We start from the raw sequence: 21,389 nt of genomic DNA on the forward strand, positions 1-21,389 counted from the left end.
ACCTGGGGCACTTCCGGCATGTCACTGTTGTGTGTCCCCCTTGCACCCCAGCTCCGTATCTGTGCAATGGGACAATAAGACTCATCTTGAGGGTGGCTCAGAGGACTAGTGCTAATGTAGGTCAATGCTAGCACACACTGTTCCCCAGGTGGAGCATGTCTTCCCATGGTCTGATTAAAAACAAATCTTTTTTTTTTTTGAGACGGCCTGTTGCCAGGCTGGAGTGCGGTGGCATGATCTTGGATCACTGCAACCTCTGCCTCCTGGGTTCAACTGATTCTCCTGCTTCAGCTTCCTGAGTAGCTGGGATTACGGGCACATGCCATCATGCCCAGCTAATTTTTGTATTTTTAGTAGAGACGGGGTTCTCCCATGTTGGCCAGGATGGTCTCTACCTCTTGAGCTCGTGATCCGCTGGCCTCAGCCTCCCAAAGTACTGGGATTAAGAACAAATCTTAACTCTTCCTTCTTCAAGTGCCTCTCCTCTACCATTTTTCTTTTTTATGTAAGAAAAGTTTTAGGGACAGGGTCTGTCTCTGTAGCCCAGGGTGAATTGCAGTGTTGTGATCATGGCTAACTGTGACAATACTCCCACCTCAGTCTCCTGAGTAGCTGGGACTACAGGCACACACCACCATGCCTGATTAATTTTTAAATTTTTTGTAGAGATGAGGTCTTGCTATGTTGCCCAGGCTAGTCTCAAACTCTTGGCCTCAAGTGATCCTTCCTTCTCGGCCTCCTAAAGTGCTCGGATTACAGGCATGAGCCACTGCACCCAACCTCTTAACATTTTTCTTGACTGAATGATTGTTCTTGAATTTGGGATAAATGAGCTGTGTGTATTTGCCCTGAGGGGTTAATATTTTAATTCCCACATTATGTGACAAAGATTCTTTGCTTGACCAAACTTTAGTCGGGCTCCCGAATCTTTTCCTAGGCCCATCTGTGCACTTCCTTATAAAATCCAGTTTTAGCAAGAACCCTGCTAAGTTGGTTTAACAAGAACCCCTACCCTCAATATCTGCTCTCCCTCAATATCTAATGAGGTTCTTCATCCTCCACCATCATCTGGTTAATATCTGATCACCTGACCCATCTTCAGCAAGAATCCGATTAGGTTGGTTTATTCAGAATTCCCCATGCTTTCCTCTTAGTGATTTTCCATCCACTGACCTCTACCCTGCTCCTTGGGTATAATTTCTCACTTGCCCACGCTGTATTTGGACTTGAGCCCAAGCTCTTTCCCCTCCTGCAAAATCTCATTGCTGTGGTCTCTAAACTTACCACAGTGGTTCTGAATAAAGTCTACTTACTGGGCTTTAACAAGTATCAATGAATACTTTTTTCTTTAACAGTAGATGAGGAAAGGTTGGGGAGAAGCAGTAAGTGACTAGCCCAGAGCTATCTCTGAGAAATGAGCAACCCAGTGCCTCTGATTGACAAGCACACAGATGAAACTCGATCCTGTTTTCACCTTCTCCATGTTTCACAGTGAATTCCCTACTATCCTAGGCAGATGGCTAAAGGGTCAGGTTAGGCTGGTGGCTGCTGTGGTACAAATCTATAAACTTTTCTAAAATCTAGCTACTCAAAGTGTGGTCCGTGGATAAGGAAGCTTGTTAGAAAGACCAAATCTGGCCAGGCACAGTGGCTCACGTCTAGCATCCCAGCACTTTGGGAAGCTGAGGAGGGAGGATTGCTTGAGCCCAGAAGCTGAGACAAGCCTGGGCAACATAGTGAGACCTAGTCTCTTTAATAATAAAAAATTAGCCAGGCATGGTGGCATGTGCCGGTGGTCCCAGCCACTCAGGAGGCTGAAGTGGGAGAATCACTTGAACCTGGGAGGTGGAGGATGTTGTGAGCTGTTCTCACACTACTGGGCAACAGAGGGAGACCCTGTCTAAAGAAAAAAGAAAAGTCAGATCTCAAATCTCAGATCTGCTGAATGAGAATCTGCTTTTAAACAAGATTCCCAGGTAGTTGTCCTGCATATTAAAATTTGAGCATCGCAGCTCTAAAATGCCCATGGAAATGGAATAAGATGGAGAAAGCTATTTATCAGTACCCTTCTGGCAGTGTGATGAGTTGGGTGGGATGCATACTCTGGAGTTTATAAGGGTTTATTTGATAAGCCATGGGGTGGGGATGGGAGTATAGCAGCTGTTGTGTGTATGTAAGACCTGATCCCTCTCCCACTACCCCTTTGTTTAAGTAAAACAGATCTTAGTCCCTAAATTGTGTTCTAATGAGGATGGGTCTGGTTAATTGCAGGCTTTTGTTTTGGGGAGTGATGCTCACAAGTTGGGATTCTGCTACCTAAGGATTCTCCCCTGTTCTTCCCCCTTGTAGGATTCAACCAACCCCCTCTTAATAAGCATTTAATAAACCTTTAAGACACCACTTGGAGGGGCTCCAATTTATTCCTTACCAAGATGCCATAGGACCCTGAGTCTATCTGGGGAGGTGCAGGTATCCCAGTCAAGCCTGCTTCCCGGGTCTCAGGGAATCCAGCAACCCCCCGGATGCTCTTAAATGTGGGAGTCCCTATCCCAAGCTTTTGAGTAGGAAGATGGACTTTCAGTCCTGTCCCTTCAGAGACCCTCTCTCTGTTTCTCGTTTCAGCCTCCTTGAGGAGGTTCGGGGGCCATATGCCCAGGATGCCCCTCAGTCCCCTCTGGGCCCAGGGGCATGCTGGATCACAGAGGGAGCCACCTGCCAGGGGCACCTTCCCCACCCAGGGCACTCTGCAGAAAGCAGGGATCTTTGGATATATTACGTCAGATGCTCACCATTTTCTTCCTCTTTTTGCTGTACTTTAGTGTTAACACACTCTAAAAAAGAATAGGAAAAATTACTCTTTCTTTTTTTTGAGACGGAGTCTCGCTCTGCTGCCCAGGCTGGAGTGCGGTGGCCGGATCTCGGCTCACTGCAAGCTCCGCCTCCCGGGTTCACGCCATTCTCCTGCCTCAGCCTCCCGAGTAGCTGGGACTACAGGCGGCGCCACCACGCCCGGCTAGTTTTTTTGTATTTTTTAGTAGAGATGGGGTTTCACCGTGTTAGCCAGGATGGTCTCGATCTCCTGACCTCGTGATCCGCCCGTCTCAGCCTCCCAAAGTGCTGGGATTATAGGCGTGAGCCACCGCGCCGGGCGAGGAAAAATTATTAACAGGATACGGTATGGTGAACTAGTCCAGACCTTTTAATCCCTTATGGAATCAATTTAAAAATCACCTCCTAGATAGCTGGGAAGCCTCAGGGTGGAGTGCACGTGTTTTAGGATAAGAGGCTTCCTTGATCTTCAGCAGTTGGAGGCCTGCAGCACATGTTCACTGAATATTGATTCCCCTCCCTTTATTCTTATTGTATCTTGCCCACTAGAGTTCAGGTTCTGAGAGGGTGAGATGGGTTTTGTCTACTTTATATCCTGCCTCATATACAGTAGGGATATAGTAAATGTCATTGCATGAACTAAGTATGGGTAACACCATTATCTTCCCTCCTAATTGCAGTGACAAATATTGTTTCCTCTCCTTTCAAAATGCCAGAGCACTTAACTCTCTGGCTCAATGTCTTACCTGAGCCTGGAGCCTTGACATTAAATTCCAGAAATAATGTCTTGGCCATTGGCCTCCATTAAGCCTGCTCTGTTTTAAAATGGCCAACAGCCTGCTCTCCTTGGTTGGGGGCAGGCTGATTTTGTGCTTCTTACCTTCTCCAGGATGGATGACTAACTTCTACAGATCATTTAAAATCATCATAAACTTTACCTTTTGGAGCAGGCTTCGTGGTGGTTTCTTGTTCTGTTTCTGATTTCGATTTTAAAGATTTTACTGTTAAAAGGCAGAAGAGGATGGCTATTAATGATTTAAACCTTACATTTTCCAGTGGATTCATACTGGGTATTTGGGGCCTCAGGTTCTTTCTTGGCACCCAAAGCTGGTCAACAGTTTGGGGCAACTGAGGCTGGTGGGTACAGCTGGCATATATAGATGCCCCACTGCACCCCAACCCCTTTGGCTTTGGTAAATCACTCTAGGATTGCAATAAATTAGTGATCAGAAAATGTAACCCTGTTGTGGCCTTCTAATCTGGTTACCATGAGGCTAGTTTCGGTCCTCAGGATAGCTGGAAGGGCTGGGGCAGGGTAAGAGGAAGACTTTAGAGGTATCCCTCCTGCTGTAGGAACCATAGAACCAAGTGGCTCCAAGGCCATGTAGACATACAATGTGGTGTGCCTGTCACTGTACGAAGTAGCGTGTCTGCTCTGTGACCACGGGGTGTGTAATGGGGACTGGATGGGAAACATGGGGATTGCCTAGGATAGATCTGCTAAGATTTGCAATGGGAAGCTACTGTATATATACATTAGGACTTTTGTAAGTTCTTGATTACCCTTGTGTTCTGTCTTCTGGAACTTTATGATCCTTGTTCCTTTTTCCTCTTTCCCTGGTATTTGTCTTCCTACTCCTAAATGCTAAATACATGTGTGTACATGTGTGTGTACACACACTCACAGACAGACAGACACACACACACACCCTACATTCCTGTGTACACACACTCACAGACACACACACACACACACACCCTACATTCTTGTGTACACACACTCACAGACACACACACACACACACACACACCCTACATTCCATTATTTTTTTTTGAGACAGAGTCTCACTCTGTTGCCCAGGTTGGAGGGTAGCGGTGTGATCTCCGCTCACTGCAACCTCCACCTCCCGGGTTCGAGTCATTCTCCTGCCTCAGCCTCCTGAGTAGCTGGGACTACAGGCGTGTGCCACCACACCTGGCTACTTTTTGTATTTTTAGTAGAGGCGGGGTTTTGCCATGTTGACCAGGATGGTCTCAAACTCCTGACCTCAGGTGATCCACCTGCCTCAGCCTCCCAAAGTGCTGGGATTACAGGCGTGAGCCATTGCGCCCAGCCCATTCCATTCTTAATAGCGGGGACTAATAGGGCCATGATGAAAAAGCCAAGTAAACTGCTCCACCAGCTTATGGCCTTGTGTGGTGGCCTGTGGCATTAAGAGGACTTTGAACACTTGCCGTATCAGTGCCTATTAGTTCTTCAGCAAGAGGCCGGCACTTCTGCAGACAAGGAGCTCTCCAATTTCAAGAAAACTCACTGTGCCATGGCACAGTTCTGACTGTTAGGTATAATTTCTTTTCTTAAAATATTTCCCTAGGATTGCATTAGTGTCCTATTCTAGCCCTTCAGTCTGGAGTGTAAGACTCAGGTCTTGGTTTTGTGTGGCAGATTGTCAAATATTTAAAGTCAGTTTTTACATCTCAGAGTCATGTGTCTTCCAGACTTAACATCGTCCTTTGCTTCAGCAGTTCTTTGTGTGAGGTAGTTGGCAGTTTACTGTCCAGGACACCAGCCTTTTTGTTGAGCCCCCACCAAGCTGCTTCTAGTTCTTAGAGAGTGTGGTATCCCCCAAACTGAATGCGCCATTCCAGCGATGGCACTCCAGTGTGGGGCAGAGCAGGATGAAATCCTCTTCACATAACCTTTCAGTTGTATCTGGTTGTGTTAACTTTTCTGGCAGTGATATCAATTATACTATTGAGCTTGTGGTTGAAGAAAGCATCTAACAACAAACAGGGCTTCCTCACTCTGCACTTCTCCAGCCTGCTGTTTTTGGGGGCCTGATAGCAGGATCTAATATCAATGACCAGTATCTTTTATCTAGCTAATTCTGGTCCGATGTTCCTGCCTGCCAAAATCTTTTAGAATCTGATTATGTTATCCTCAGCATTCAACAGCTGCAGGGCATCTATAAATATAAATATTCCTTCTAAATCTGCATCCAAGCCTATTATAAAAAATTTTGTACTGGACAGAGCCCCACGGTTCTCTGCTGGAAACCGGGTCGACTCTGATCTATGAAACAGTATCTTGGAGTGCTGTTCAATCAGTTATTATTAGTGATGACATCATCTTACAGTAGCACCCACCTAATATATCTCTATCTTGTCCAGGAACATCAGGAAGCCTTTGGAAATGAAATGTCTCGTGGAATTGCGCCCTATGGGGTTTCCACAGTTCCCTAATCTGATAACCTTGTCAAAAAGTGACCTCAAAGCCAGTATTATGTGATTGGCTTCTATTGATCTTAGGCTGGTTTCTTGCGATCATTTTGCTCTCAGTATTTGTCCCAGATTGGTCACAGACTCATTTCACCAACTTCCCACAATTCCTCAAAAACCAGAAGCAAGATTAAGCTATTCTTTCACTATGTACACATTCTGGAGTATATTTTATCCAGATCAGGAGACAGCAATTACCATTCTCTTTTGATTTCTTTTCACCAATCTTTAGTTCCTGCTACTTCTCACCTAATTTTGTTGCACTCTTTTCAGTTTGAGAATAATTTTTTTTTTACAGCGAAGTCAAAATTAAATAGCAATTGAACAACTTGATTTTTCCCTGAATCGTTCATCAACACTACACTAAACAGTACTAGCCTGTCTGTCTTGATTTTTTTTGGGCTCAATTCTGTTTTAAATGGGCCTTTGTCTTTTGCTGCTGCCTGTATGATCACTATTATTATTATTATGTTTTGGTAAGAATGTTTATCCTGGGATTGATTCAGCTTTCCTGACACTATTCTTAAAGTTCACAGCCATTTTCCTGTATTTATTGTTGAGAGCATCCTCATCTTTTTAACCTCTGTATGTGATATTTCAAAATCTGAGTCCACTGAAGGAAACACACCAGTTTGTACTTTTGAGAGCTGTCAATCCTCTTCCCCATCTGATATGGTTTGGCTGTGTCCCTACCCAAATCTCATCTTGAATTGTAGCTCTCGTAATTCCCATGTATTGTGGGAGGGACCTACTGGGAGATAACTGAATCATGGGGGTGGTTTCCCCCATACTGTTCTTGTAGTGATGAATAAGTCTCATGAACCTGATTATTTTATAAGGGGAAACTTCTTTCCTTTGGTTCTCAGTTCTCTCTCTTGGCTGCTGCCATGTAAGACGTGCCTTTCCCTTCTGCCATGATTGTGAGGCCTCCCCAGCCACGTGGAACTGTGAGTCCATCAAACGTCTTTTTCTTTATAAATTACCCAGTCTCAGGTATGTCTTTATCAGCAGCATGGAAACAGACTAATACACCATCTGACCTCTGCTTACACCTCTGCATATTCTCAGCCACATTTCTATACACACAATGTCTCTATGTGTATATATTTCTATCTACAGAGCTCCTTTCCTACTAAGACTAATTTTTTTGTAGTAGTATATACCCTTTTATCACCATGATCTGACCTTGAATCAGATGAGGGCTCAACAACAATTTCACAAGTATTTATTAAATATTCATGCTTACTATGTACCAGGCACTAAGTCTGGAGGATTTCTGTGAGCATGGATATAATGCTCTGTGTTAGAATTTCTGGCTGACTTGGTTTATAATCCTGCTCTGTGCCTGGATAGATACATGAGGCCATAACTAGTGTTTCCGGTCCTCCAGAGCGTCTCCTTATATGGATCACGAAGCACTTCCTGTGCCTGTTGCAGCCTTTCCGTGTCAGACCTGCCACCCTCTGCAGTCATAGGTCCTGAGGATTTACCTGGGTATTTTTTCCTCCATATTTGGCCAAAGTCCTGTTTGTCGAGAAAGGCTGAGCCATGTGGAACACCATTTTTGACTCATTGTGGTTGAACAATCCCATAATAAAATCATGCTTTGGAAGAGGGAGCCTTGAAACCAATTCATCTTAAACTAGAGGTTCTCCAGTTCCTCATCGTTCATGTCCCTGAGCAGCTTCTGGGGATCTGGTTAAGAATGCAGATTCCAGGATGTTTCCGGCAGGGGTTCTGATAAGCGCTAGAAAGCTACATTTTCAGTTTTGTGCTTCCTGGTTCCTCTTTGTCGCCCTCTTCAGGCATGTGGCCAGCCCATGGGCTGGGTCCACAGTGGTGTGAATAGGCTCAAGTCCCCTCTGTTGCATACCCCAGACTTTTCCCATTACCTTTCTCCTCTCCCACATCCTTTCAAGCTTAGCATTGGCACTTGACTGGCAATTACTCAGTAAATGACTTTCAGAATCCTTCTTATGAATATTTACATAAATGCTCAGATTTTCTTGGTGGTCATGCTTACTGACTTTGAGATAGTTCCAGTTCTTGGGGCTCTGGGGGAGCACACAGAACTGAAAAAGGTTCCCAGTGAACCAATGTAGCCTGTGGAACACTCCTCGGCACATGCTGGCAGTGTGTGCCTGTCCTCTGCCTCTCCATTCTCTCTTACAGGGTTTCTGCCTCCTAATCTCATTTAACCACATTGGAGCTACAAAATTTAGCAGCCATGGATAGGGGCAGGGAGGGGAGGTGACGGGGGAATCTAATTTACTGCTGCCATGACTACAGATGTGAAATAAATCTGTGAATCAGTGATGGATCGATCCCACTAAGGCTGGATTTAAATCATTAATAATGGCAAGAAATGCTATTCGGTCTTCCACCCCCAGGGTCCCAGAGTGAGGATTTCGGGGCTTAATTGGGTAGAGAGTGAAGACCCTTAATGCAATTTTGCCAGACTCTCTCCTGTGTGTCTGAGCTGTAGCCACGAAGGTTCGCTACATAGATAGTTTTGGTGGGTTCTGAATCAGGGCTGGCTTCGACCTCACGCTGAGACTGTCGGTGGTGGGCCCATGTCCCATTTTCCATTTTCCATTTTCCACATGATTATCTGGATATGGCCTGTCACCCCAGGGAGCCAGTGTATAATCTGGGAAGAAAATGGCCTGTGTCCCTGAGGGAAATCGTGCCTGTGTTCATGTAGAACAAGAATAGGAAGATGAATGAAAAACAGGGGAGGAGACGGAAAGATGGAAGAAGCTATTTGTTTCAGCACTTTGCTGATGCTCTTTCTCTGAGGGAGGTCTGGGATGGGAGGAAACGGGAAGCAAGGCTAGGAGAGGAGTTAACAACTTACCCAAAATGAGACCTCAGAGGGCAACGGAAACAGTAGGATATCATTAGCGTGAGAGGCAATACTCAAGCTACAATATTTCACATGCACAAAATGCTGCAAGACCATTACTCCCCCAGCCCACAGAGCCCAGCCGGGCCTCGCCGACAGAGCTCAGCTTTCCTCACCGGCAGTTCCGCCATAGTGCCAGTCCGTTTGACTGGCCTGGCTCCTCCTGTACAATGTCAGAAGCGACTCAGAAGACTCTGTGGCAGATTCAGAGATGGCAGAAGGGGTCATGGAAATCAACGGGACAGTCAAGAAGTTGGTCGCTTGAGAGGGGCCAGCGTCTGGGCTCCTGCCAGAGGGGAGAACAGGAAAGTCAACTTCCAGACAGGGGCCAGGTCAGGAACCCCTCCTAAGGCACGCTAGGGGTTGAAGGGGTGCTCTTGACATCCAGACCCGGATGATGGACGTCTCGAGGTTTGAAGAGACGAGCTGTGAATCATGAAAAATCGGCCAGTGTGTCACTCTGGGCAGCAGAGCCACACATTGCCACTGCTGCTTCACTAAACCATGAGAGGATCTGTGGCTGCCTTCAAAGGCCACTGGGCCAGGTGGTCATAACTGACAGATGTTCCAGAACAGTCTCCTTCTTTCCTGGCTCACAACCCTGCTTATTCTGGTGCCTCTCCCTGCCTCACGGTTGTTTTGGGCAGAGTGGAAAAGATACTGAAGTAGATGCTGCAGCAGTTTAAAATTAAGCACTGAGGTCTGTCCCTGCAATCGGCTCACCACAAACACCACCACCATTAAGAAGGCTTTCCAAAGGACCTGAGGGCAGGGCACTGGGTGTGAGGTGCAGGCTCCACTGCCTGGCAGCTTAGGATCAAGAGGGATGACCCTGACACATCAATCCACACTGTGTTCTTTCTCAGGAGTCTCTGGCTTTTAACTAGGGGCAAGAAATTAATTCAAATGAATGAGAGGGGTCTTTGGGGGTGTTTTGGCTCTGGAGTTATTTCATGTCAACTGGTCCAGTTGGCAGAGATGGGCACAAGAAAAAAATCCCCAACATATAAATAGGTGGTGACTATGGTTGGTAGCAAAGGCATAGACTTTGGTGTCAGCTCTTGACACTTGAGCTTAAATGTTGGCTCTTGCAACATAGTGGAGGCACTTGGGGTAAGTTACTTGTTTGCTGTTACTCTTGCAGAGGAAGTAAGTTAGGCCTGTCCCCATCTGCACCAGGGAACTCAGTGTAGGGGCGGGGAGTGGGTTAAGGGCTGGAGTCTGGGTAAGGGCTCAGGCAAAGAGGTGGAGGGAGAGAGCAGAGGCTGTTTGTTCTCGCAGGTGGGTGCCCTGGGAAGGCTCCCTTCAGGGTCTATAGGAGTTACAGGCAGATCTTGCAGGTGCCTCTGAGGGACAAGTAGGGGAGCTTGGGTCTGTGCCAGCCCTGCAGGCTGGGGCTGAGCAGCTATGTTCTTAGGACACACCATCAAGAAGGGGCCCCTGGGTAAGTGGCCGGATGTTTGGGTCCTAGGTCAGGTGACCGCAGGGATTCAGAACAGGTGGATGCAGGTGAATTCCTCAGGTCTGTGGCAACTCTTGTCCTGCTCCAGACCCCAGGGCCAGGTGAGTAGACTCTCCAGGGCCTCAGTTTCTTTATCCTTCTAGCGAGATGATAACTGTCATACCTCACTCACCTGGTGCCCACTGGGACTACAGAGATGATGCCAGTTCTCATGAAAGGACTTAGAAAAGTCAAATCTGCCAAACAAACTTAGAGAGTTATCTCATAATATTGGCTTCTCTGGTCATTTCCATTATCAAGTACATTTCCCCCCATACGCTCTCTGTTGTGCCTGCTCCAGGCTGGATCATCGCAGGGTCTTCTGGAGTTCCTGCCAGGGCTCACCTCCCAGGAAGCAGAACCAGGTTCCAGTCACCTGGGCTGAACACTAGCCCCATGTTCCATTGCGATGGAGAGGACACAGGGTGGAGACGTTGGATCCTGGATCCTGGGGAGTTGGACTGCTCGAGGCCTGCTTCTGTAGTGCTTTAGCGAGGGGAGGGCCTGGCATGTGCCTGGAGGATCTTCAGTAAATGGGGAAGTGAGAGAGGGAGCCGCTCCAGGCCTGGGGTGGCTGATAGCCTTTCTGTTTATAAGGGACACATGACACGCTTGATCTGTACCTGCTATCCTTCCCCAACCCTTGCCTCTCACACATGTGCACGTGTGAATGTAACACTTACTGCCTAAAGGAGTCTGTGGAAGGTTTGGGTTCTCAGCTTTCTCATGTGAAGAATATCCTGGGCCTCTCTGAGAACTTGAAGGCCCAGATCTGGCCCCTGGGGACCCAAGCCTGATGTGGACACCAGGAAGGCCCCCCAGGGCCTCTCTGATCCTCACAGCTCTCCATGGGCCCCGGGAACCCATTGGAAACCCCCTCAGCTGAAATATGAACAAAGGGTTGGCTTGGTGTGTGTGTTTGGAATAAAGCTGACCAGGAATCCTGACTCTTGTTCAGGGCATGCTAAGTTTTCTACCTGGTGGTTCGTGGGGTGCAGAATGGAGGATGACACGGATCTGCGGCACTTACTGAGAGTGTGCTGTCTGCTGGTCACTGTTCAGCCTCCTGCTCAGTAAATATACATTTCATCCTCACCAAAACCCCGTGAGGCTGGAACTCTTCCCCTACCCATTTTACAGGTGAAGAAACTGAGGTACAAGGAGATTAAGTGGCTGCCTGGGTGGAGGAGCTGAGTTTCAAACCCAGGCAGTCTGGCTCCAAAGCCCCAGTTCTCAATATTTTTAAGGTGGTCACATCACTGTCGGGCCCCTTCACTGTGTCTGACCACATTGCTTCACTTGCTTTGAGTGTCAGCGAATGGGGTGAATGGGGGCTTTTGGAAAGCCACTCCCTCATTTGTGCATCACCTGCAGTGGAGTTACCTGTCAGAGGCCTTGCAGCATCCCTGGAGGTGTGCAGCGGGGAATAGAGCTGGAGCGGGGCTGCCTCGCCAGGTCAAGGGACAGCCCTGCGTGGGAGCCCTGTGCCCTCAAGTTGTAACTTATGGGTCCCCTACTTGGCAAAACTGGGATTTCATTCCTGCTTCTCGCCGTAACTAAACTGGCGCTGTGCTTTTTTTAGATCTAGTGGAGATAAATTATCCTTTGGGGAAAAAGTGTAGGGGACAAGACAAAAAGCCAAGGACAAGGCTTGTGGACCCCTGCAGCTGGGCACGTAGCAGGCCCAGCATATTCCACAGAGGCTCACTTATTCCACAGATACTTCATTGACCGTTTAGTGTGTGCCAAGTCCTGTCACAGGATTTTAATGAGTATTCACTGAATGAGAATTCACGCCTTGGAAATATGCCTAAACCTATTCTCTTCCTGGAGAAACTGCACCTTCCCTTGGGGACATTCAGTCATCTGCTTCCCTGAGAGCACTGCTTGCGAGCCCTTTGCAGTCTCTCCTGGTTGAGACCTTCTCCCCAGGCTCAGACAACCTCTGCCCCTTTCATCTCTAGTGGTTCTGAGCACCCAGGACACTGATCTTGGGACCCACCCCTCCCCTGTGAGTGACTGAGTGGCAGAGGCAAGCAGGGTTGTAACTTCTGGGAGCCCCAGTAAACTTCTCCTTCCTCCCCTACTCCGTGCCACGCCCCGTCTTGGGTTCTCCACGGGCTGCTGAAACATTGTCCCTAAGGAGGAGTTTCCACCTGATTTATCCCAAAAGAAAACTATTACCTTGCATCACGAAGAAGCATGGTTTGTGACGAATAACTTGCCTTGGGTTCTATTGGAAAAAAGAATAAAAAACAATATTGGCAAAAAAGCATCTTTCTATTTAAAAATGTGGTGTTAAGTATGTGGAGAGGGCCCTCGTTATAGAAATTTTCTATTTTTACTTTTCTTTAGTAGTGTCTCTTAATGGTTTCCTTTAAAAATTAGTAGGTTGAAATTTTATAAAATTAGTGAGAACTCAAGACGATACTTTTCAGGCGATCATGGATTTTGGAAATTCAAGTTTGCTTTGCTTATCTCTATCGTTATCCCAGAAGCCTCCCTCTGTCTCGGGATGAAGGACGTCTGTCCAGCAGAGGTGACTGAGGTACAGGGCATATATGTATTTTAAGAATTAATTTTAATTTTAAAGGACCTGCTTGTGTCCCCGTAATCACCTGATTGTTTGCCTTGAGTGATAAGGCATCAAGAATTTCTTGTACACTTGGGATAAAGATAAAATATGCCACCAACTCTGATAATACAAAATGGCAACAGGGGAAGCAATAGAGAAACAAGAACCAGAACATTTGAATTGGAAAAGGAAATGTGAACACTTCCCTTATCCATAGCTTACCCATGCAACAAAATAGTATTGAGGAATATCCCTTGGCTATTAAAATGATGTCTCTAACAATTAAGCAACATGGGCAAATGGTGAAGTTATAATACTAAGTTACAAAAGTAAAATACTACCTTGTATAGACAGCATGTTTAAAATGGTAAAAACCATACCACACAACAAGGACCATCACTATCACAAATGCAAACAATGGCGGCAAGGAGACAGAATACAAATCACTTAAGTGTGAATTAGCTTTATTTATATTTGAATGTTCACAGGTTGGGGGTTGTCTTTCTACTCTTTTCACATTTTTCATTTTTTAAAGAAAGGAACAAGAAGATTTTTTTTTTGATGTCCCTTTTCTAAAATTAAAATAGGTACACAACTTATTAAAAAGCAGAAACAAAGCATGAAAGGAGGAAGGAAGGGAGGAAAGGAGGAGAAGCGACTAGAAGAGGAGAGAAAGTTTGGGAGCCTGTCCTGGCTGTTCTAATGATTTTCTGTGACCTTGGGGGTAGTCACATGCGCTCTTTCTAGCTCAAAGTTGCTCATCTGTGAAATGGGCAGGAAGAGAAAATGGTTGGGACAATTAAAGGAGATAGAGATTGTGAAATATACAATATGTACCCTATGCCATCAGACTATGTTCCCTAACTTTCACTGGACCAACACACATACAGAAAATAATTCTGTTCTTTTGGGAGCACAGTGGAGGCATCGGCAACCGGCTCTGGGGCTCAGCATCCCCCCACCCACCAGTGGTTGACTCAAGGTCACAGAGGTGAACGTCCTTGCATGAAAAGTTGGCTGGCTTTCTCATCTCTGCCTTGTTAGTGTCTCTTGCACCTTTTTCTGAAATTTCCAGAATTGCTAGGTTCCCTGTTGGAAATGGTAGTTGGGACACCAGCTCTCAACTGGAAATGGCAACTGAATTACAGCCGTTAGGCCAGACAGCATTTGGAGCTGCTGAGGAAGAGCTAGCAGGGTAAAGAAAATAAAATTCGATGCATTATGTATATCAAAAGATGAGGCAAAAACATGATGAATCAAAATCAATGTACTGTGACATCTCTATAGCATTATTTGCCACAAGGCAGAATTTATCATTAGGAACGTCTTGGGTACTAAAAAAACTAAAAGGGGTCTCATTGTGGGGTGGTTTCACTCTATAGTATGTTCTACGGCAGCAGGAGAGCAATGTAGCCTGGAGGCTCATCTAGCACCTCTCTTCTTGTAAGATTAGAAGAGTATTTTATACTTACAATTGCATGGTACAGGGGAGTTTCAAAGCAGTTTCAGATATGTTACTTCATTTACTTATTGCAACCCACTGTGAGAAAGGTGTTTTTGCACATGGGGAAACTGAAACCTAGAGATGATAAGTGACATGCCCAAGGTCTAGGCCCCACCGTGTGCTGGATTTTCTGACTTGGACACCACAGCACTCACACCCATGTTGTGCATCCAAAATCTGAACTCCCCCAGCAGGCCAATCAGATGCAACTAACCAATTATTCACTGGCAGTTGATGCTACATTTATATTCAAGTTGCTCACCTAATTTTAGTGGATTTCCCCATAAACTTTGGGGGGAATCAAGCCTTTAAGGAAGAGAGGTGGGTGGGGGTTGTTAGTCTGATGTAAACTGATTTGTCCAGGGCTGTGGGAGTCTCTGAAGTTGACCGGCCTGTAGGGTGGATGAGTGGAGGGTGTAGATCCCTCCCACAGCCTGATTCATTGTGTCTCATCTTTTGGTTATGTCCATTTCACAAAGCAGGTAATGTGGCTAGGGGTGTGTGGCCAGTCACAAGTCAATGGCAAGGGAATAATAATACATCATGTAATATAATAATACTTACAATGGCCAACACTTTCTTGGGCCTAAAATGCTATGTGCCTGGCATATCTCTTAATGATTTACCTAATTAAATCACTTTAATCCTCCCACACATCCTATGAGGTAGGGCTAATGCTGTTCCTATTTACAATGAAGACAAACAAGACATGGAGAGGTTAAGTCACTTGCCCAAGCTCATGCAACTAGTGAGAGGGAGAGAGCTGGCTTTCAAACCTAGGCAGTCAAGCTCCTGAGAGAAAGGAAAATGTGCTCTTCATGACAGACTCCTATTTGCTATTAAGTAGATAAATAAATGGCATTCAGGCACCCCCTTTACTGTCTGTTCCTGTGGCAGACATTACTAGTTGATCACAGCACTCTTTGCTGCTGAGCCCCGACAAGGCCTCAGAATTCTTCTCAGCGTAGTTTTCCACTAACCTCTAGTAGTTAATGCATCGGCATGAGAGATAAGCCCATTTGTCATATCTAGGGCTCATTTTATAGATGCCAATTAATTGATAAGGTTTAAAAGAATTTGTGGGCACCCATGTATATGTGAGTGTGACTGGCTCTAGGAGGTGAATATGATCACTTGATTCAATTTACATGTACTGAGCATCTGCTATAGGTGAGGAAGGCACTCTTGTTAGTTACTGAGGTTCAACACAAGGGTAAACGAAGTTATATCTTAAGGGTATTAGGAGAATATTCTACCTAAAAATATTGATATATATTTTTTTAAAAGTTAAGAAATTTCTTATAAATTTTTTCTTAACCTGTTTTGTACAATCTGTCTTGAAGCCCTAGAATTTCATAAACCAAGACATTCTTTCATGAGCCTTGAAACGCATTTCAGCATCTCCCTGGTGTTTCTTCAGTGCCTCTCCAATTTTTGTTAGCAGGACATTTATTTTCAAAGTGTTTGCTTTATACACAATTCCATTCGCTTGACAGCATTGTATTTGTCCTACTCTAGTGGGTAATATATTTACTAAGATCCAGCACATAGAGGGGACATGTTAAGAATGCTTGATTCATACCGTGCAAGAGAAAAAGCCCTGAATGCTATTTTTCAGTATTAGAATTACATTTGATACTTGAACAGCAGGGATATTAGGATTCCAAGAGGAAACTTAATGGTAGAGGCACACAGAAAAGAGAGTTTCCCAGCAATAGCGGAATTACCTCTCTAATGCAACAACTAAATTTCCAGGAGGGGAGTAGGAATCAAGGATGGTACATCTGATTTGATGGAGAGGGATGTAACAGTAAATGCCTGTGTGGCTGCTGATAACACCCAGCTTTTAGGATGTAGGTTGAGTGTAATCAGATTTTTAGGAATTTAAAAATTCGGGCTGCCTAGGATGCTTGCAGTTGGTAGCAGAACCAATAGTTTAGTTCTACTTATAGGCCAGCATGAAGATGATGTAGGTGACCTGAACCTTTACATTTCTGTACCTAGTAGAATATGGCCATGCAGTCACAACATCAAGAGAAGACACTACAGGGACATATGAGCAAAAGCACATTAATCACTGCCAGCAAACAGCACAAGGAGGCTGCTGCCAAATAATAAAACCCAACATGAGGAAATGCTGCCAGTAGCTGAAACAGTGTTGAAAAAACTTTAGCCCTTGGATGAGAAAAATCACTCTAAAGTCAAATACTTACCCCCAGACTAAAATGATTCCTTTAAGGGGGATGTATGGGTATCCTGAGAAGCATACCAGTGTCTGTTGACCTAGCAACAGAGTGTAGGAAGGTATTCCAGGAAATAGAGATCTCTGATAAACAGTTCACCAAAATGCCATTTTAAAAAAGGAACAAAACATTGGAAGCAATAAATGGTCAATAATAGAAGATTGATTAAAAATAATATAGCTTATTAACACAATACAATGTGATGCAGTCATTAAAATTATTAGAAAGCTTAATATTTTAAATGTATATAATAAATGATATTCATATATGTATAGTGTTTATACATAATATTTATATAAATAAGTGTATCTTTAAAAGCAGGTCACAAACACAACATAAAGCTTGATCTTTTTACAAAAGGGGTGTGTGTATGTGTATATATATGTGTATATAAATACATGTATGTGTGTGTGTACATATATAGAATAAGTCTGGGGAAGATATAATCACAAGTGTGGAAAGTGATTATCAAATCTGATAGTCAAGTGGTGGTGATTTTTGCTTTCTTCTTTTTGCTTATCTATAGTTTATTTCTTTCTTCTCTCTCTTTCTCTCTCTTTTTTTTTTTTTTTTAGAGATGAGCATTCTGTCACCCAGGCTGCTCAAAATCCTGAGCTCAAGTGATCCTCCCATCTCAGCCTCCTGAGTAGCTGGGATCACAGGTGTGTGCCACCACACCCGACTAAATTTTAAAATTTTTTGTAGAGATGAGGTGTTGCTATGTTGCCCAGGCTGGCCTCAAACTTCTGGCTTCACACAATCCTCTCGCCTTGGCCTCCCAAACTTCTGGGATTGCAGGTGTGAGCCACTGCTCCTCACCTGCTTATATATAGTTTCTAAAGCATCTGCAATGAACATGTATTACTTGTGTAATATGAAAAAGGAAAGATACAAATAACAATTATTATTATAAACAGATGGTTTATGTTTATGAAGTCTTCCTGCCTGCTTTGTTGGTGCAGTGCTTTGGGGCAAGGCTATTATATTATAGTTGTGAGCAGAACTTGGTCAGTAAATGAGTCTTCCTACCTGTCAGCACCATGGATAGGGTTGACAATTTGTGCTCTGGCTCTCTCTCACGTTTGTGCTTTTTTCCTGGGCATCCTGGTAAACTAGAGCTACCATCCTTTGGGAGGCCCTCCTCCAGATACTCATCCCCTTCCAGATACTCTTCTTCATCCAGACCTTCTCTCCCTTTCAGATACTTTTCCTCCCATAGATGCTCTCCCTCCTCCAGATACTCACCTTCTTTCAGATACTTTTTATACAGATTTTCTTTTCCATCCAGATTCTCTTCCTCCTCCAGAGCTTCTTCCTCCTCCAGAATCTCTTCCTTTTCCAGAGCCTTTTCCTCTTCTAGATACCATTCCTTCCCCAGATACTCTTCCTCCTCCAGATACCCTTTCTTCCCAAGATAATCTTCCTCCTCAATATACTCTTCCTTCTCCAGATACCCTTCCTTCCCCAGATACTCTTCCTCCTCCAGATGCTCTTTCTTCTCCAGATACTCTTCCTCCTGCAGATACCCTTCCTTCCCCAGATACTCTTCCTCCTCAATATACTCTTCCTCCTCCAGATACCCTTCCTTCCCCAAATACTCTTCCTCCTCCAGATGCTCTTCCTTCCCCAGATGCTCTTCCTCCTTCAAGTAGTCTTCCTTCACCAGATCCTCTTCCTCTTCCAGGTCCTCTTCTTCCTCCAGATACTCTTTGTCCTCCCCAGACTCTCCCTCTGGAGAAACTGGAGATTCATCCTGTAGACTTTCCTCATCTAGTTCTACTTCAGTATCCTCTTTCTCTGAAGGTAAGGTCTGTGTGGAACATTGGGGAGTTGTGGGAGGGTGAGGAGGTGATGCTCCTGATAACTGATTATTTTCAGCCGACATGCTGGGGAAGTCGTAGGTGGTGAACTCCTTCTGCAGCAGCCAACGTCACTTTATCATCCTGTATCCAAGAAAGGAATAAAATCCTATTAACCAGTAATAGCAACTGCATATTGATTTAAACCCATTTCTATTCACCTATTTCATTCGGTAGTCTTTGGAGGGTTCTTTAAGTATGCATATCAGTACCTAGTGGCCAGTGAAAAAGGCACAAGAAGAGGGAATGGAGGCTTACCCTCAACGAGCTGGGTGGGGAGACCACATCTGAAGGCCAGGCCTTTGAAATTGCTGCACAATATGAAGTCAACGGGGAGGGCTGGAAAGCAATCATTGTTTAGTGGTGCTATTGCTAGAGAAGATTTTTTATTTCTCATTAAGTATTTATTGCCACAATAAATAAGACCGAGACTGTCTTCCAGGAGCTTGAAATCTGGGGAGAAAGGAGTCACAAAAAACAGATTTCTAAACACAAGTGACCAACACAATGGAAGGGTTCCCACAGCGTGTCTGGGGCTTCTGGTCAGTTCAGGCCCCTGTAGTCAGAAGTCTGTGGGGTACATCCTCATGGCTACCACATGCACTGTCAGCCCTGCCCGCAGCACCATCTGCCCTCAGCTCACCAGGCAAATGCTACATATGTTTTAACACTGAGCATCTTGACTCCTCCATGAAGACTTCCAGACTCCCTCTTCTGCTCCATCCATGTCTTCTATTTTTTTTTTTATTAAAGTAACTATTTTGCTATATTAAATTGTTAGCACGTTTGTCCTTCCAACAGTATAAGCTCCTTAAAGGTGGGTGGGGTCAGTGTCATTCTTTTTTGAAAATAGATTTTGAATTCTTCCACTCCCCCTCCTCTCCACTGTGGCCCACTGTGATTCCCCATGGTGAACACGCCATCTCTAGACTGAATTACTGGTTTTCCTGAGACCCCTGCCACTGCTCTGCTAGTCACTTGCTGCAAATATAAATCAAATCAGGATTTCCTTTGCTTAAAATCTCCCAGTGGCTTTCTGTTGTGCTTAGAATACGATGCCAACTTCGTCCCATGCCTGCCTGTCTTTCTGGCCTTATCTATCCCCATCCTTCCTCCCCTGCCCCCACCCTGTTACTCTCTTTTACAGCACTTATCACTGTGTCTAATTATGTGTCCATTTCTGTGTGTTCTTGTTCAGTTTTTCTCTTCCACTAGGTGTAAATGTCTCAATGATAGTGACCTTCTATAGCCCATTCCCCACTGTATCTCTGATGGTTAGCTTGGAGCCTGGTGCATAATAGATGTCCAATAAACATACGGCCAGTGACTGAATGAAGGGCCAAGAAGAGGTGGCTCTATAGCAGTGCACCTTGAAGGTTTAAAAATGACATTTATTCTGCGCAACAGGACAGACTGAAGAGGCAACTGGCCCAGAATCCTTCTGCTTGCTCTGGGGACTTAAGAGATACATATCTTGGCATGCCTCTTTCTGGTTGTCTGAGTGGGAAACTCTGTTCTAGGGAACCAGCCAGATGAGACCACCAGGATCAATTTTAGCAAATGCAGCATGAGGTCCAAGATGAGGGGTGTGACGGACAAGGCCATTTATCATGGGCAAATGGCACATTTACCCACCCACATCACTGTTGGAGCCCTTGGATTGCTGGATTCTGATAGGGTTAGCCTGGGGCAGGGAACAGAGAAGTACACTGTCCAGATCCCCTTTTCAAAGAAGGACTTGCTGCCCAGCGGTGAGAAGTGTGGTCAACAGGTGGCCCCAGCTGCCAGCTCCTTCAGGATGTGCCTCAGCTGCAGATTCCCTTTCTGGTAGTGATGCCCTTCTTGGGGCAGCCTGTATCTGAGCACCAGGCAAGGTGGAGGAAGAAAGGCTACCAGGCAGCGCACCTCTGAGAGGCCACATTCACCCCAGAGCTCTCCGGCAGGCTGACCAAGGCTCACCAAGCCTACTCCACAGGTGCCATCTACATCTGGGCCAGGCCTGCTTCCTCTCCCTTTTTCCTCCAGGGGTTGACCCCAAGAAACATTTTGTATCTCAACAGTTGCATCTCAGCAGTTTGCATTTTACAGTCTATTTCCAGAGAACCTACCTTGTGATAGCTTCACAGAATGTAACTCTGGGAAATAACTGACTGAAAGAGTTGGTGGAGAGGAAAACAAGGCCTCACTGGTAGCCTGATGGCTTAAAAGGTCAGTGGTTGAGGGTAGGGAGTAACCGGATCTGCCTGGGGCAGGGAAAGCTGATGGTGCTGAGAGGTGACAAAGATGGTAGCAGTAAAAGGGAAGCCCGTGCATGGAGAGTTTTAAAACCCATCATGAAGCATCATTGTGTTGGGTGGCATCAAAAGAGAAAATTGCAACAAATTTAGTTATTAATTGAATTGGCTTTTATTCATGATTCATGAATAGAACCATTTTACAAACAGAATGAGAGCTCCCACCAGGCAGTAGCAAAACAGCGGGCTCTGTGAGGTGAGAACACAGAAACAGCAATAAAAAAAAGTGGATTGGCTAACATCGGGTTACTTCAGGTTACTTTTTTTGGTAAGGGTTAAAGCAGAGAGAGGACTTGCTTATTATTCTCACTCAGGTAGACTGGAATCTCCTGTTTTCAGGAAAAACTGTGCTGTTCTGGGATCTATCTGTTTCCTTGCAGTTTCACTTTGATTATATGGC

The 21,389-nt window shown here is 45.2% G+C and overlaps 1 protein-coding gene across 1 annotated transcript in view; it reads right to left on the reverse strand.

Annotated features, from left to right (window-relative positions):
- The window catches only part of ERICH6B (glutamate rich 6B), a 52,810-nt gene extending 34,077 nt beyond the window's left edge, over window positions 1–18,733 (reverse strand). Inside the window, exons 1-5 of the mRNA XM_065532982.1 lie at window positions 18,082–18,733; window positions 12,699–12,747; window positions 9,130–9,299; window positions 3,768–3,830; window positions 2,790–2,831 (exon numbers count right to left, since the gene is read on the reverse strand). Coding sequence (XP_065389054.1) covers window positions 2,790–2,831; window positions 3,768–3,830; window positions 9,130–9,299; window positions 12,699–12,747; window positions 18,082–18,721 — 964 coding nt within the window. The 5' untranslated portion in view covers window positions 18,722–18,733. The remainder of the gene's footprint in view (window positions 1–2,789; window positions 2,832–3,767; window positions 3,831–9,129; window positions 9,300–12,698; window positions 12,748–18,081) is intronic.
- Between the last annotated feature and the right edge of the window lie 2,656 nt (window positions 18,734–21,389).

This window comes from Macaca fascicularis, chromosome 17 (assembly GCF_037993035.2).
Source record: "Macaca fascicularis isolate 582-1 chromosome 17, T2T-MFA8v1.1".
In the NCBI taxonomy this organism is placed as follows: domain Eukaryota; kingdom Metazoa; phylum Chordata; class Mammalia; order Primates; family Cercopithecidae; genus Macaca; species Macaca fascicularis.